Source organism: Chrysemys picta, chromosome 2, assembly GCF_011386835.1.
Source record: "Chrysemys picta bellii isolate R12L10 chromosome 2, ASM1138683v2, whole genome shotgun sequence".
Taxonomy (NCBI): domain Eukaryota; kingdom Metazoa; phylum Chordata; order Testudines; family Emydidae; genus Chrysemys; species Chrysemys picta.
The window spans coordinates 180,186,444-180,205,099 of NC_088792.1; the positions used below are offsets into that span (position 1 = coordinate 180,186,444).

The 18,656-nt window shown below is 42.5% G+C and overlaps 1 protein-coding gene across 1 annotated transcript; it reads right to left on the reverse strand.

Annotated features, from left to right (window-relative positions):
• Nucleotides 1-1,524: 1,524 nt before the first annotated feature.
• LOC101951932 (protein FAM8A1) lies at nucleotides 1,525-18,656 on the reverse strand. Its single transcript, XM_065585014.1, has 5 exons — nucleotides 18,201-18,656; nucleotides 15,138-15,258; nucleotides 7,219-7,342; nucleotides 6,027-6,166; nucleotides 1,525-5,484 (listed from the first exon to the last, which is right to left on the reverse strand). Exons 1-5 carry the CDS (start codon nucleotides 18,589-18,591, stop codon nucleotides 5,340-5,342), a joined length of 921 nt encoding a protein of 306 aa, XP_065441086.1. The 5' UTR covers nucleotides 18,592-18,656; the 3' UTR covers nucleotides 1,525-5,339.

Sequence of the window (18,656 nt, forward strand, 5' to 3'; positions counted from 1 at the left end):
CTCCCCTTGGTGGAGCTGTACAGGTGATGGGAATAGTTGGAAACTTGGGAAGGGCAGCTCACCTACTTCACTACTACTGTACTGATCACCTTTGAAAGCAGTAATTACCTATTTCAAGGGTTCAACTGCCTTCAGTGCAGTTAGTTTACACTGTCTACACTTGAGCTATTACCAAACATTAGCTAACCTCAAGTGACTTTGGTCAAACTACAAAATAACACTGAGGATGCAGCAAGCTCCCACTACTTTATTAAAGCCAGCTCTATATTTGGAAGGCTTTGCTGGAACAGCTATCAGCATCCCACATTGGGAAGCACTCCTAGTGTGGACAGTTTGCCAGCAAAAGTGCACTTTTACTGGTGTTTCCCACATCCCTGGCCTCCCATGAGAGAAACAGATTACACTAGCAAAAGCACTGTTTTGCTGGTATAAGTGCATCTGTTTGAGGGGCTTTTTTGAGCTACAGTTCACAGCAGATGATGGGCTAACTCTCTCAGGTTTAAAGCACCTAATTCAAACTAAGAGCTAGGTGTATGGACAGGAGTTGGATTAAGGCAATACAAGTTGTATGTTGAGTTAACACATCAGTAAAGATAAGCCCTCAAAGTTAACAAGTGTAATACCAAGGAATTATTTTCACTCTCCCCCACTGTGGGCAGAAAATGGCCTTTATACAGGAAGGAAGGAAATTGTAGCAGTTCCTAGAGTATGCCTGAAGTGTTAGCTAAACCTTTAAAATAAACATCCTTTTTATCTTAGCCAAGCCATACTTGCAGTGAAGAGCTACTGAGGCTCTACAGCAGGGGTCAGCAACATTTGGCATGCGGCTTGCCAGGGTAAGCACCCTAGCGGGCCGGGCCAGTTTATTTACCTGCTGATGCATATTTATCTTCTGAAATATGCCTAAAGACTGAAGCAGGACATGCTTATTGCAAAGAGAACTTTTCAACCTACCACCTTCAGGTAGTCTTGTTCACAGAACTCTGAATCGTAATATCTAGGTTGATCTTAATCACTCCCCAGTATTCAAGTGCAGCTCTCCACTCAACACAGTAAAACACTTCTCCAAAAGTGGAGATACACTTCAGTCCATGATTAGCTTGTCCTTTTCCCCTTGCATCTTTCATACCTAATGCTGAAGTAGGAATACAAAAGGGTACTTGTATTTTATACAGACCAGCCTACAGTCACTGATTGGCTTGTAAACTGTGCAATTTGCCATTCATTTTCCACAAGCACAGCTGAGCTATCCAGTTCTGTGATAACTAGCTCCTCCCAGCTGAATCACTAGAGCATAAGTTGGTCACATTTAAATGGATAGGCTAAAGTCTAAAGGCAATTTAGAAGTGACTTCTTAAAGCTTATATTCTAAATAGGCAAACAGCTGTGAATTAACTTTTTTATGAAAGACAGAGCAGGGAAGCCAAACATGTACTAGCTAACAAACTGCAGCTATGACCAAGGAATTAATTTCAAAACTCAAAAGTTTGTGGTAACGTCACTCTTCAAATAAAAGGACACATCGGGGCTTAGATTTTTATTGAGGAACTGAATGGTATAAATGGTCTTTGACCTATCAGACAACTGAATACCCCGACCACTTCCAAACAAAGTGCCAACTGCAAGCAGCCATTTGAGTGTGAGAAACAGAGTGAAGCTAGAGGCAGTGACAGCTGAATTCAAGTACTTTGTAAAAACGAACTTCTCTTTGAGATCAGATTAAATGTATAAACAAGAGAAAGTACAGAGTTAACTGCAGCAATTCACCATAAATTGGTCATATGATTGACATCTTGAGCACTTAAGAGCAGAACCTTAACATGAGATGTCAAGTTTCTTTTTCTTGATTCTATAATCTCTGTTTTGAAGTTTTGCTCTAGCACCGTCTCTACTTTGCAGTCTGTTGCACCATATCATCTATAGGCAACTGATAAGGTAACATGCAGCCTTTTGTGATACATAGAATGAATTCATTTATAGAGAAGAAACTAGATTCTTGTTTAGAATGCAATTAGCCTTTCAGAAATCTTTGATCTGGGTGTTAGTTTTAAAGGTTATGACTAAACTTAAGAGTTCAAAAATGCATATCTTCAGGGAGAAGACCCATACATCATTAGAACAATTTTATGCTGGTACAATTAAGCTTGATCCACACCCATCAGACATTCCCCCAAGAGTTTGGAGTGTTAGACATCACAGCGTTTGTGACTAAAGATTAAATGGGAAGTTATTCTGTCTAGCTGGTGGAATGATTTTACCTTAACTACACTATTTACTATTAAATTTATTAAAACTGTACAATTATCAACTTTACATTTTTGAAGGAAAAGCATGTGCAAAATACATCTCCTTTTAATGCTAATGATTTCCCCCCCTAAAATAGCAAGCCTATCTCCATTTGTTTGCAATGACTATAGTGTAAGATAAACCCACTACTTTTTTAATCTTGTCATCTTCGATTGTAATTTCTTTGGACAGGAATCATTGGACTGTTTGTACAGTGCCATCATAATTTGGGGGGAAGGCAGAGAGGTGCTCTTTTGATGGGTGTAGGTTTGGAATCTGGGTGTCCAGCTGAGAAAGGTTAGGTCAGCGTCCTGATTTTAGATACAGGCAGAAGGCTGCCCATCAAGTTAAATAGCCACCCCATATCTCAGGGATGTGCAAACTTTTTGGCCTGAGGGCCATGAACGTAGGGCTGGGGCAGGAAAGGCCTCAGGGCAAGGATTTGGGGTGCAGAGAGGGCTCAGACCTGTGGGTACCTCCCCTGAAGCTCCTATTGGCTGTGGTTCCCTGTTCCCAGCCAATGGGAGCTGCGGGGGGCAGTACCTGCAGTGCACAGAGCCTTCTGCCCCACAGGGACCTGGTGTCAGCTGCTTCTGGGAGTCGCACAGGGCCAGAGCAGGCAAGGAGGCTGCATTAGCCCCACTGCACCACAGGGCTAGCAATCCCACGGGCCAGACTGAAAGCCCTGACGTGCCGGATCCTGCCCGTGGGCCATACTTTGCCCCCGCCATATCTGTACTGAAAAGCAATGGCCTAAGCAGAGTTAGCCTGTCATTTCTATCTAGCAGTAGTTCATATTCACTGTTACTGTGTGCAAACCTGTCATTCTCCCAAAACCATTTAATTATATTAGTATGACTAACTCAGCTATTTGAGTTTGTGGTGTAGGCTCACCTCCCAGCTTTCTGTTGTCTAACCTATTCATGCTAGTATTTTATCCCAATGGTTGTGCTTACAGCATGTGCAGAACAGGAACCGCTTATTAAGGGAAGAGGAGGGGGGCACACCACACACAGTGTTGGTGAAACCTGCTGCCCTACTGCACAGTGAAACCAGAAAGGAAAGTAGAATACGGTTGTCTTTGTACTGTGGCTGAACTCAGTGTTTATCCACTTCATTAGCTCTAGGAATGAGTATTAGCTGAGGTTCAAATTTTAAACAGTGGCTCTGCAGTTTAAGAAATTGGCAGCTTCTAATCTGATCTGCAGTTAGTAGGCAATACTTTAAAATTGCCATGTTAGTCTGGATCTGTAAAAAGCAACAGAGAGTCCTGTGGCACCTTTAAGACTAACAGATGTATTGGAGCATAAGCTTTCGCTGCATCCGACGAAGTGGGTATTCACCTACAAAAGCTTATGCTCCAATACATCTGTTAGTCTTAAAGGTGCTACAGGACTCTCATGTGTAAGTGGAAACCAAGTTTACAAGAAGCAATGAGCTCACTCCTGCTGGGGGGGGGGGGGGAAGGAGCGGTGTGTGTGTGGAGATCTAATCATGCAAAGAGTACATCTCTCTAAAACAGACATTCAACCTTTTGCAAGTAGTAACCAAAAAGCAGATTAAACACCATTGTAGTGAAAATTAGTTTAGCTTCATGCTTCCTTAGATCAGAATACTCCCTCAGGAACACTTCAATACTTAGCCCTAATGATACACCATTCATTAAAATGCTAAACTATTGTGAAAGTTGATAGTGAAATAATTTAGGAAGGTGAATGCCACTAACAGTAGAAATGCTTGTTCTATATTAAATTGCACATTTTAAAATACCCTCCCACAACACTCCCTTGCACAAAGTAGATGACAGTCAAGAGTAACTGCTGCAACCACTTGTCAATATTTAGTCCTAAGCCAACTACAGACAGTAATGTGGAATTCCAATTCATAAAAAAAACAAAACAAAACAAAACAAAAAAAAACACCTGACATATTTAATCAAGTTTTAACAAAAAGTTGGCACTGTTCTTCAGAAGCTCTTTCCCAGTCAGTATTACATAAAGAATAAACATAAGTTATCAAAGCTATGTAATCATGCAAAATATTAGGCTTCTTTATTCATCAGTAGGTATCCAAGTTATTCTGCATATAGCAGTGATTAGGCAGAATTTTAAAATATAAAGTGAAAACCAATTTTTGAACTTGTCTATAAAGTTAGCCATAAGTTGTGTTCTGGTTGATATTTTCTACATGCTGCATATAAACTCCATCTATCAGTTTACATAGTCTATATGCAACAATTTGAGGGTTTTTCCCCAACTAACGAAAGCAACCATATTCACCTTTTGTTTCCATGATCTATACTGTTAATTTTATAGCTCTGAAGTTATTTACACAAACACCACAGTAATTTATTCTTCCCACAAAGAAGTGGTAACCTAATTTACCTCTTCATTAGGATAGACATAAATAGTGACTTAATGCTTAACACAATCATGCAAAAAACCTGCCACAATACATGTTTAAAGAACACATTTGAAAAGTGGTGAATACAATGCTTGAAGTGAAGGAGTTCACTAAGCCTTTTAGGGGCTGATAATACCCAACCACCGCACAATGTATCGGTTTAATGGCAACACATTATTAGCTATATTTTTGCCTCCATCCCCCCAAGAAACACTGCCATCCCTTCTAAGGGATAGTTTCTGTAATGTGTTTTGTAAACACCAATATAGACCACAACTACATTCTCCAACTTATTTTTGCCATAAAATAATCAAGTTGTAGAACCAGTACTTTTTAGGATGGCAATATTTCCAGGCATCTCCTTTCTGGAGATGGACAGAAACTGTCTTTATGGATAAATATAACCAGTTTCCTTCCTGTCAATCTAATGTTAATACTTCCAAATTGAATAGGTACTATTTCTCTGAAATGTCTTTGGCATTTAAGAAAAATCAATACTTTCAAGATAATCACTGGCACCATACTGGAATGACTCATTGTTTAACGTCTGAATCTGTCTCCAGTTAATTTGGGCAACCAATACTGATGGTCTTCTTTACTTTGTTTTTTAGGAGTTCAAAAAAGTTTGGTAATCTGGGCTTCTTTTAGTATCATCTTACTCCATTTCTTCTTACCACAATAGTTCCTGCTACAATGTCATAGGCTGTTCTGTTATGCTGAAAAAATAGCAGCGTAATGAATGCAGGAAAAAAGGAAGCAATAGAAAAATTCTTGATCAAGGCTCGTATTGTAGACCTAGAATGAGAAGGAAAGCAGTTTGTTTTAATTTTCAGTCCCTGCCCAGAGAAGTTTTGCCACTGATCCAGTACCTCAAATGTATGCAGCACAAAGTGAAACATATGGATTTAGAAATCAAGTATTTTAACATGCAAAGCTAAAATATGCCTTTCTGTTTAGGTGATTAAACAGTCAGGACAGGATTCTTGGGTCACTGCAGGATTCTGTCTGATAAGACTCAGTGCCAAAGAGACTCAAACTTTAAAGCCAGGAAGGACCATCATGATCCTTTAGTCTGACTTCCTGCACATTGCAGACTACAGAACCTTGCCCACCCACTCCTATAATAGACCCATATTTCAGTAGAAATAGAGCCCCTCAATTCTTTAGTTTTAAAAGGCAGACCCCCTCGCTACAAAGTACGTACTGAGAGATCTCATTGTACATGACGGTTTTAATAAGAAAAATTAGCAAAATGCTGGCAAAGTGATCTTATTTCAAATCACGTACTTTCAACCCTATTAATTTGCGAGTGATACAATTAAGTGAAGAATACTTACGTTGTTATGCTAACATTAGAGGATGGAATCACTAACACACGATTTGGTGCAATAAGTACAGATGTATCACATGTCACAACTCGAAGTCCAAGCAGAAACTTCCCTGGGGTTGCCCCACCAGCTCCCCAAATACAGATAATCTGCAAGAGAAATTAGCTATTTTATTTCTGCAATCCATCACTGTTGGTTGCCCAAAACGTATATAATTTTAATAAGTCTGATCTATAAATAAGAGCAATCCAAATGGCACAGAAGTATAAGTCTTAATCATAATACAATGAGTATTTAATTTACATTTATTCTCATGTAGTAAGTTTACATTTATAGTTTTAAAATAAAAGGTTTAAAGTTAGTTTAGCTTGGGTAAGAATTACATGTGTGTGCAGTAAATTGGTTAAAGAGCTAAGCAAATGTAACCAAACCTTGAAAAATAATTGGTTGAAATGCTAAAAAAAAAATGCACCATCTAACAAGACAAGTTTTGGGAGGAGGCTATTCTTGAAATATTGGTAAGAGAACCCTCTCATTAATAAAAACTTGGTTCTTACAGACAAAATGGTTGTGATGAATTTATATTTAATATCTTAAAATATGGGCCCTTGTAAAGAGATAAAAGACCAGCTTTGACACAGATACATTCAAAGAAAAAGGCCCACGCTGCCCAATCCGGTCTTAGCCAAGGTCGATGGAAAGCCAAAAAAAGAGCAGCCCCAGACAGCCGAAAATTGGTTCTTCGCTGAAGTAAGCAATTGGCAATGACATCACTTGTTTGTTATACTGTATAACAAAAAAACATGTTTGCTAAGGGTAGTTGTCATTCCTATCTGATCAAGCTGATGCCCGTCAGAATGAGAGAGATGTCTCTAGGATGGGCCTTTTGAAAGTGTACTGATCAACTTATGTTTGCTATTGTATATATGTGTTGATTGCTTATTGTTATTTAGGTTTTTAGAGCAATTGTATAATTTGGCCTTTGGATTTAATAAAGGAATTTATGGTTCAATGAATTTCTAGTAGTATCCTATATTAGTAATTCCAACAACTTCATGGATCAGACACCAGTTGGTGTACTAGTGTTAGATTTCTTAACCAGTTAACTAATCAGTTTTCAAATACTTCTGATAGTCATGGAACAATATTTGACCTGGACATCCAGTTGATAAGTTAGGATTTAATATTCATGACTAGTTACCTCATAGAAGCAGACTAACAACCTGTAGATAAGGGCCACTATCATCATTTTCTGCAAGTCTTCCATGGATGTGTCTTCATCTATTTCTTCTATTATATAATGCATAGCAAACTTGGAAATGTCCCTGTACAAAAGAAGACTTCACTTTAACAAGTGAGCCATTCCACAAGGCTATTGCATTTGACCTTCATTATGGTATTGCCATACCTGCAGCCACCCCTTTGGAACCTAGGCCTGGTCTACACTGAAAGGTTATATTGGCATAGCTATGTCCATCAGAGATGTGAAAAAAACAATCCCTTGACAGATGTAGCTTTGCCAGCATAATCCCTAGTGCAGATGCAGCTTGCTGACTCAGCCTCATAGCCCAATTCTACACTACAAATTATGTCAACCTAACTTACGTGGACATACAGCCAGCACAATTATTAAATAGCTTGTGCGCACACATTTGGCTCCTTGTGTCAGCAGTGCACATTCTTACCAGGAGTGCTTGGTGTATGGACTATATTGTCAGGGTGGGACATTGCGGGGCAGCTCCTGGAGACCAGCAACAGTCAACATAAGCAACGCAGTGTCTACACTGACACTGCATCGACCTAATTACATCAACCGTGACAATGCCGCTTGGGGAAAGCGGCACAGAGAAGCACATTGGCAGGAACCAAATTTAAGTGAAGACACTTCCACTGCTAGGTCAACGCAAGGCTGCATATGACCTAACTGTAGGCTAGACCAGGCCACAGGCTTTAAGGCCAGAAGGGACCATCATGATCATCCAGTATGACCTCCTGCACGTTGCAGGCCACAGAACCTCACCCACCCAGTCCTGTAATAGGCCCCTGACCTCTGGCTGAGTTACTGAAGTCCTGAAATCATGATTTAAAGACTTCAAGTTACAGACAATCCACCATTTACTCTTGTTTAAAGCTGCAAGTGACCAATGCCCCATGCTGCAGAGGAAGGTGAAAAAACCCCAGGGTCTCTACCAATTTGACCTAAGGGAAAATTCCTTCCCAACCCCAAATATGGTGGTCAATTGGACCCTCAGCATATCAGCAAGACCCAACATTCAGACACCTTGATAAGAATTCCTTGTAGTAACTCAGAGCCCTCCACATCTAGTGTCTCATCACCAGCTGTTGGGGATATTTGCTACTAGCAGTCCCAGCTTGGCTACATGCCATTGTAAACAGTCTCATCACACCATCCCCTCAATAAACGTATCAAGCTCAGTCTTGAAGCCAGTTAGGTTTTATGCCTTCATTGCTCCCCTTCGGAAGCTGTTCCAGAAATTCACTCCTCTGATGGTTAAAAACCTTTGTCTAATTTTAAGCCTAAACTTGTTGATGGCCAGTTTATAGCCATTTGTTCTTGTGTCAACATTGGCACCTAACTTAAATAACTTCTCTCTCCTCCCTGGTATTTATCCCTCTTATGTATTTATAGAGAGCGATCATATCTCCCCTCAGCCTTTGTTTGGTTAGGCTAAACAAGCCAAGCTCTGAGTCTCCTTTGCATAAGAAAGGTTTTCCATTCCTCTCATCATCCTAGCAGCCCTTCTCTGCATCTGTTCCAGTTTGAATTCATCTTTCTTAAATCTGGGAGACCAGAACTGCACACAGTATTCCAGATGAGGTCTCACCAGTGTCTTGTATAATGGTACTAACACCTCCCTCTCTCTACTCTAAATACCTCAACTAATGCATCCTGCATTAGCCTTTTTCACAGCTGCCTCACATTGATGATTCATAGTCATTCTGTAATCAACCAGTGAGCCCAGGTCTTTCTCCTCCTCTGTCACTTCAAACTGATAAGTCCCCAGCTTATAGCAAAAATTCTTTTGTTTCTCCCTACCTGCATGACCTTGCACTACTAAATTTCATCCCATTTCTATTACTCCAGTTTTCAAGGTCATCCAGATCTAGCTCAGTGGTTTGAGCATTGGCCTGCTAAATCCAGGGTTGTGAGCTCAATTCTTGAGGGGGCCATTTAGGGAACTGGGGTAAAAATCTATCTGGGGATTGGACTAGATGATCTCCTGAGGTCCCTTCCAACCCTGATATTCTATGATTCTTGTATGATATTCCCAATATTGAGGAGGACCAGAATAGCTCTCATCTTTTTGTCATCCGCAAATTTTATTAGCACACTCCTACTTTTTGTGTAACCCTCATTAATACAAATGTTAAATTAGATTGGTTCCAAGACGGATCTCTCAGGAATTTCACTAATAACCTCCCTCCAGTCTGACAGTTCACTATTCAATATGACCCACTGTAGTCTTCCCTTTAACTAGTTCCTTATCCATCTTTCAATTCTCATTAATTCACATCATCTCCAAATTAATAATTTCCCCCACCTGGAAATGTATCAAATGCCTTGCTGAAACTAGGTAGATTAGATCTATTTCATTTCCTGTGTCTGAAAAGATCAGAGGGTCCTGTGGCACCTTTAAGACTAACAAGTATTGGAGCATAAGCTTTCGTGGGTGAATGCCCACTTCATCAGAAGCCATTCACCCACGAAAGCTTATGCTCCAATACTTCTGTTAGTCTTAAAGGTGCCACAGGACCCTCTGTTGCTTTTTACAGATTCAGACTAACACGGCTACCCCTCTGATACTTAAAAAGATCAGTTATCTTTTCAAAGAAAGATCAGGTTGGTCTGGCATGATCTACCTTTTGTAAAACCATGTTGCATTTTATCTCAATTACCTTTTAACCTCTGTCCTTAACTACTTTCTCTTTCAAAATCTGTTCCGAAACCTTGCATACAACTGAGGTCATACTAACAGGCCTGCAGTTTCCCGGATCATTTTTATTCTTCCTTAAAAATAGGTACTACAGTGACTCCTTGCTTAACACTGTAGTTATGTTCCTGAAAAATGCTACTTTAAGCAAAACGATGTTACGTGAATCCAATTTCATGTATTGATTGTAATGTATGTATTAATGTAAAGGGGGTAGATTCCAGGGACATTTTTTCTCCAGACAAAATACTATATATATATATATATATATATACACACACACACACACACACTATAAGTTTTAAACAATTTAATACTATACACAGCAATGACGATTGGGAAGCTTGGTTGAGGTGGTGCAGTCAGAGGGTGGGATATTTCCCAGGGAATGCCTTGCTGCTAAATGATGAACTAGCACTCGGCTGAGCCCTCAAGAGTTAACATGTTGTAAATGTAGCCTCACACTCTACAAAGCAGTAGAAATGGAGGGAGAAGACAACAGACGCATGGCAGTGGCTGCAAACATTCCCTGCGGAAACTGAACATGATGATGAACCCATGCTATCCCACTGGAGCGCACCACTTCCCCCACTTTCCAAACTGCCGTGTGTGCGTGTGTGAGAGATGAGAGAGACACGCATTGCCCCTTTAAGTATGCTTGCCCCACTCTAAGTACAATGCCTTTTTAAGTAGATCAGCAAGTCGAGACAGCAGCTGCTGTCAGCAAGCTCCCTCCATCCTAAGCCCTGTCGTGTCCACCCCCTGCTCAGTGGAGATGGGGTACAGGAGCAGGTGGAGGGGGACATCCTGACATCAGCACCCTTCTTCCCCCCGCCCAGCAAGCAGGAGGCTCCTGGGAGCAGCTCCAAGGCAGAGGGCAGGAGCAGCACACAGCAGTGGGGGGGAGGGACACCTAAAATGCCCGGCAATTGACAGCCTGCTGGCCAGCTGCCACACAAGGAAGTTAGGGGAGCTGATATGGAGGCTGCCGGTCCATTCTGGTTCCAAGCCTCCACCAGCTAGCTCCAACGGGCTGCTCTTCCTGCAAGCAATGGACAAAGCAGGCGGCTGCCAAACAACATTATGAAGGAGCATTGCGCAACTTTAAATGAGCACGTTCTAATACATCAGCGACGTAACAACGAAACAACATTAACCTGGACGACGTTAAGGGAAGAGTTACTGTACCATATAGTTAAGCAGTACAACTCCTATGGACATAGTTACAGCAATGTAAAGGTGCTTTATACTGATATAGCTATTCCCATACAGGAAGGAGAATAAGGGCTTGGCTACACTTGCGAGTTACAGCGCAATAAAGGAGCCCTGGGTGCACTAGCTCACTACCTGTCCACGTAGAGTGCTCTGACTCCGCGGCTAGAGCGCTCCTGGTACTCCACCTCGGCGAGTGGAATAACGTTTGCTGCGCCCCAGCTGGAGTGCCCCAGCATCAGTGTGAATGGGGTGTTGCATTACTGCGCTCTGATCGGCCTCCAGAAACATCCCATAATCCCCTTAAGTCAAGTGGCCACTCTTGTCATTGTTTTGAATCGCAGCAGGAATGTGGATATGCCCTTTGAAAGCTCCGTTTCTGACAGCCGGCTGCTTACCTGCCCTGAGACAAAGCAACCATAGTGTGGAATGCTGTGAGTGAGAGAGTGGTGGGGGGAGGAGGAGGTCTGCTGCTGTCTGAACTTACAAGACAGCATGCTGACATGCTCTCAGCCCCCCAAAAACTCACTCTCCCCCCCCACATACACACAACACACTCCACGTCACACTCCACCCCCCCCATTTGAAAAGCATGTTGCAGTCACTTGCATGCTGGGATAGCTGCCCATAATGCACTGCTCCCAATGCCACTGCAAGTGCCGCAAATGTGGCCACGCCAGTGCGCTTGAAGCTGTCAGTGTGGACAGACTGCAGCACTTTCCCTACTGCGCTCTACGAAGGCTGGTTTATCTCAAAGCACTGTACATCTGCAAGTGTAGCCCTAAGCTATACCAGTATAGGGCACATTTATACTGGTTTAACCATTTAAAAGAAGCCACACCCCTAAATGAAATAGTCATACAAGCCTAAATGTCAAACTTGCATACTTCAGTCACACGTATCCAATATACAGTTGTGTTGTAAAGTCTAATAATTTAAAGCATCTCTCCCTCAAAGACTGCTTAAATTAGGTCATCAAGAGTAGGTGGTTCAAACAACACTGATCCCAACTTCCCGTGCAGAGTAGAAAAAAGTTTTTCCATTACTAGGATAGCAGTAGTCCCTATAGCTCCTAATCAAGATCAAACCCCATTGTGCTACATGCTGTGCAAATATGTAGCTACAAGCCCTGCCCTGAACAGTTTACTTTACTTGGAGAAAAATTTCAAAGAGTCAAGGAGAAGCGGACAAGAGTAAAAAACTGGATCATGTTGTTACATAGATTAGCTATGTTGCAGCCTTGTGATTCCAATTATTCTATTTCAAATTAACTCACCTTTCCCATAACTGCTCTACACACACAGACATCATTGGTTGGCTCTCTTAAGTATCACAGCAGAAATGAGTCTGTAGAGAGCAGTAGTCTTATGGATTAATTCAGCGTTCCAAGCATAAGGGCACGCATAGAAAGAATGGAGATGTTTGCAAAAGCAGATAAATCAGCCCTAAAAATCTGCATCATTTGTGCAGACGATAGGGGAACAAACTGAGTTAGAAAGGGCTTTGAAGTTGAGAAAAATCAGTCATCTGTAGCAGATTCCCTCCATTCCTTCTTTTCAACCAAGGAACAGAACCATTTTGACCTCTTAACAGGCCACTTCTGGGCTACTGCACCAGGTTCATTATGCCTCCTTCATTATTCTAGATTGCCTCTTAGTTTTATTAAAATAGATCCTTCCTCTGTATACCCACTTGCAAAATCTGGTGCCCCAGGTGTTGAGCTGAGGGGCTGTCTTGAAAAGCAATATCCTTTGAGGGGCGCACAAGAGATTTTACAGGAAGAAAGCTTCATCACCCAACTCTGTATAAGGGAGGGGAGCTTCAACTACCTCAGTTCCTTCTCTGCTGCCACAGACAGCAAATGGTACTTGCCTTCCTGTCCTAAGGCTAGATCTTCCCTTACTCTATATTATTTCCATATAATGAGTCAGTGCACAGTATAGGATAGTTTAGAGTACACACACTGCCCTTGTCCTGGGGAACAATTGACTCTCCGCTGTAACCAAATTGAGCCCCAAGCTCTTCAAGATGTGTACCTCCTGACTGATCATGCCTTACACATCCAGTACCTTCTACGTCTGGGTTATCAAGTGGGTCTCGCACAGCTTGCCACACCCTCACTCCCTCCCACCCGCACTAGAAGGGGGAGACACTTGAGGCTCAAGATTCATCTGGTTTTTCCATGGCTACAGCCTGATATTCAGATGGGGCCATTGAGGGAACCGAGACTAGCCTCTGTGCCAAGGTCCTCTGACACAGAACCCAAGACAGATATTGCCATTCTGGCCTTAGTGTTGTTGTCTCTCACAGGTCCAAAACTGGAATGTCTTCAGCCTTATACCAGGAGCAAATCCCTTACCCAGCATTGTTAGCAGCAGTTAAATCAGAAGTGGCACGGAAGACCAAACCATCACTGTCTACTGAGGCTCTAAAAGTCTTGGCGACGATGCAGGAAAAACTCATCTCGGCACCTACTCCTCATTTGGCACCAACTTTGGACCTATCTTCCAGTGCCAGTACCTTTGTAGTGATACTGCAAGTCCATGCAGATGCCCATCAGGGAAAAGAAAGCAGACCTTTCCACAAGAGGGGCAGAGTTATCCCTTTCCTCCTTTTTTATTATGAATCAGTATTTGGGGATCTTGATGGATGATCAGCTGAACATGAGGTCCAGGTGAGATGCTGTGGCCAAAAGGGCTAATACAATCCTTGGATGTATAGACATAGGAATATCTAGTAGAATTAGGGAGACTGCATAATCTCTATTTGGCACTGGTGCAACACCCACTGGAATACTATTTTCAATTCTGATACCCACAATTTAGGAAGGATGTTGATAAATTGGAGAGGGTTCAGAGAAGAGCCATGAGAATGATTAAATGATTGGAAAACCTGCCTTATACTGAAAGGCTCAAGGAGCTCAATCTTTTAGCTTAACCAAGAGAAGGTTAAGGGGTGACTTGATCAGTCTAAAACTACCTACATGGGAAACAAATTCAATAGAGGGCTCTTCAATCTAGCAAAGGTATAAGAAGATCTGACGCTAGACAATTCAGACTAGAAGGTACAAGGGACAAGTTTTTAAACAGCAAAGGTAATAACCATTGGAACTTACCAAGGGCTGCAGTGGATTCTCCATCACTGACAATTTTTAAATCAAGATTTGATGTTTTTTCTAAATTTTTCTAGTTCAAAAACAAATTAATTCAGGAGGTCATGCTAGATGATCCCAGTGGTCTCTTCTGACTTTATAATCTACGAATGTTCTCATGCAACATGTTCTCAAGTAGCATTTAAAATTACATTTTATACAAGGAGTAAAGAAAACAGTCAAGGTTGACAGGTTACACATCTGACTTATCTTACCCCCTACCCATACTAAAGAATTGCAAACAAGTGTTTTGTTTAGTAAATGCTACTTAGCCCTTTTTTAAAAATAAATAAATAAAAATTCCACACCAAAGACCGTGGAATTTGTGTAGAACAACTGATGGAGGAACCCTCCAATATATCAGCTTTCAAAGTTTTTCTAAACAGGGCATGTGAGATTTTTGAAAAACCCTGAGTGTCTTTTAAAAGTACAAGCTAGTTTAAAGTGTTTTCCCAACTGCTCATACTCAGAAATTTCATTTTTAAACAAAATTGTGAGTGCCAACTACTAAGGTTAACAAAAAAAAGTAAACATTTGAGAGCATTTCTAGGCATGTACAGTAACTTTTTATAATACACACACCTGTATAATGTGTCACTTTAATAAAGACCTATTTTTAAAAGACAAAATATGTTTGAAAGGAGCCTCTTATCAATAAAGGTTCCATCATGTGCTTCTCCTCTGTGCAACCCTAGCTACTCCAAAATGCACATTTTATATATATATATATATATATATATATGTATTCTTTAATCACAAGAGTGAAAAGCTTTATATAATAATGCCTTAAATGGTTTAACTTACTTTATTCCACTGAGATGCATAATACTTAAGACAATGGTTGCCTTTATAAAGAAAAGAATAAAGAAATCCACCATCTCTGCTATAAACCTGTGTGCCAAGGATGGGATAATGTATTCCCGACCTGTAACAAAAACATTTAATTACCCAAAATTTTACTGTGCTAAAGCAATTTATAACTTAAACCTGAACGTACATTAGTTTGCACTATACAGAATAAGAGGCAATATTAAAATGGTATTCCACATTGTCCCACTGCAGGGAACATTTTAAAAATCCTTATTCTGACCCATGAAAGCCCATATTCCTTTTATTCAATTACCTCCTTAAAATGTAAATAAAAATAAAATAAATTAATGGAGCTATCCCATCTCCTAGACCTGGAAGGGACCTTGAAAGGTCATCGAGTCCAGCCCCCTGCCTTCACTAGCAGGACCAGATCCCTAAGTGGCCCCCTCAAGGACTGAGCTCACAACCCTGGGTTTAGCAGGCCAATGCTCAAATCACTGAGCTATCCCTCCCCCCAGTACTGTACTTTGATACAATGGGAATTGGATGACAAGTTACCTAAGCATGTACCTAAACCAAGCAACATATCTTTGCTGTTGCTCTTCCTCATCCCATCCCTGCTCTGTTTGAGTCACATATTACACCTAAGTAACTAGACATGGTCCCATCCTTGAAGAGCTTACTTTTTGTAGTGTACCATTTTTGCATTCTATTATGATATTTACAAGGAACTTGATATAGAATGTTTTCTTGCAATTTATTTTTTTATCTGGGATTAAAACTGCCTCCTTCCCACCACTCACTCATTCTACCTTAGAGGAAGACTTCAGGAAGAGCTGAGCATCAGCCCTGTGAAAATCAGGCAGGGTCCTTTTAGATCTCTCAAGACAGGTTCCTGAAAATCAGGTATCCTAAATGCCTAGCCACTCTTGGCACCAGATTTTTTTTTTTTTTAACCAAAAGGACAAGTGTCATATAAAAGAATTGTAGCTAGGCTGATTCTCCACATTGTATTTCCTCAGCAGCACTTACAGGGGCGCCTGAATGAAACTTATATTCTAACAATTGCAATTTAAAATATTCATCCATCTGACTTAATATAACCATATTTGTTAAAAGTCACACAAGTATATTTTGGAAGGAAGAAGGAACCCTTTACTATTCCACTTCTTCCCCCACAAAAAACTTCACGACAATAACCTCTCCTACCAAAAAAGCCATCTTCACAAGGCATCCACAGAAGCTGCACAAATGGCACTCTGAATACTAGCCTCAACAAGTTGCTTGAGAGCAGCACAAAGCTCTCAGCCTCTGTGTTCTTGTTTTTAAATGGCAAATACAGTTAGAAGAGTGATTAGGTAAGAAGGGCACCTTCTTAATATTTGCTTCTGAACATCTTCCTTTTATATCTGCTTACCTCACTGACAAAATTACTCTCATTAATGCTAAAGAACAGAAAAACAGATTCAATTCCCATTCTTGCATTGTCATAGTTGTCAAATAAATTCTAATTGTACAATCTTTAACCAAAGATGACGCAAGAATGTGAAGAACACAGCTTGACTTCCTCACGCCAAGTTGTGCATGCAGTACCAGAAGGTCCAAATCAAATGAACTTTCTAAAATGAGCATGTTTAATATGAAAGTTAGTGATATGGAACCTCTCATTTTATTCTTCTGACTATAGCCACACTAATATATTAAATGCAGCAACAACTGGTTAAGATGAAAGCTAAGTGTTAAGACTGTGAAAGTCAGGACTTAAATATGACACACTTGTTAAAGTATCTTAGAATTCTTAAATCTATTAACATGAATGGTGCTACTAATATAATACTGCATATGCTATTCTTTGAGGATAACCGTCTATGGTGAATTAAGAAGAATTATTTTATTGCTTCCATGAAATTCTGACTGTGGTCACAACTATCCTTGATATTCAAAATCACTTTCAGATGCCAGCAGAACACAAAGTACCAAGTATCCGTCATTCCACACATTGTCCCCTGGCATAGCAGATTAGTGTACTAACTTCTGAAGATGAGGATAAAATTGTTGATTCAAGAATAAAATGTTGATTTTATTTAGTATTTGGATCACCCAGGGGCAGCTCCAGGCACCAAGCGTGTGCCTGGGGTGGCAAGCCGCAGGGGGCGGCCTGCCGGTTGCTGTGGGGGTGGCAGTGAGGCAGCCTTCGGCGGCATACCTGCGGGAGGTCCACCGGTCCCGTAGCTTCAGCGGCTGGCACGCCGAAGGTGCGGGACCGGTGGACCTCCCGCAGGCATGCCGCCGAATCCACCTTAGCAGCGGACCTCCCGCAGGCATGCTGCCGAAGGCTGCCTCACTGCCGTGCTTGGGGTAGCAAAATACATAGAGCCGCCCCTGGGATCATCACCATTTCTTTCATTAGGCAGCTAAAGGGGTTGTCATGCACCCAAGTTCAGAGGCAGCTAAAGGGGTTGTCATGCACCCAAGTTCAGAGGCACTAAACAATCCCAATAATATCTGTACTTCTACAAAGCCCTTTGAGGATTTTGAGAAGCGTTGCAACCTTAACATCTAAACCTCGTTAGTCATAGTTCCCTATAGTAAAATGAAGAAACTGAAGCTCAGAGATTAAGTTTGCCTACACATCATAAACCAGTGGCAGGGCCTGGAATGAAATACAGACGCTCCCATTCCCAGGCCAACCACAACGCTACGCTTCGAAAATATAAAATGCTAAATATTAGAGCCGAAGACGGGCTCTGTGTAACTTTTCTCTCCCCCAACAGCAGCCAGTCCAATAATCCCACCTAATCCCGAACAGCAAAGCCCCATCACTGACAAGCCTGGTCCAAGCTCTGCCTGGAGACCAGGCGTGGGATAGGTGGCCAGGGCAGCGCTTGGCACCTTCACAGCACTGGGGCGTCACAACTCCCAGGACACCCCGGCCAGTCAGTTCAGAGATCCCGCCGGGGCCACCCGCTCGAGCCAGAACCACTCGTTAGGAGGCTCCTTCCCCAGCTGCCCCTGAGCCTTCACCTCGGCCGGGGTCTCCCCCCACCCCCATCTCACCTGCCGGCCGGCCGCTCTCCCTCGGGGCGCTGCTGGCGGCGGGGCCGGGCCTGGGCACCGCGGCCAGGCGCGCGGCTCCGGGCCAGGCGGGCGGCGCGCGGGGTCCCGGCGCGGCGGGGGCGGCGAGGAGGTAGCAGGGGGCGTAGTAGGCGGGCGGCGGGGGGCAGCCGGGGGCGGCGGGCGGGCCCGGGCTGCCGTAGGGGGCGGCGGCGAGGAGCGCGGGGAGGCTGCTCTGCCAGCTCCAGTAGCCGCAGTACGAGTCCCAGAGCCACTGGTGCACGCGCCGCGCGTACTCCCCCGCGCTCAGCGCCTTGGCCTCGGAGCCCTCGCCCGCCGCCGCCGCCGCCGCCTCGGGCTCGGGCTCGCCCGGGGCTGCCGCGACCTCCGCCATAGCCCCGTCCCCTCCTCTACCTTCCCTGTGACGCACACACGCTCCCTGACCTCCCTCCCTGACTG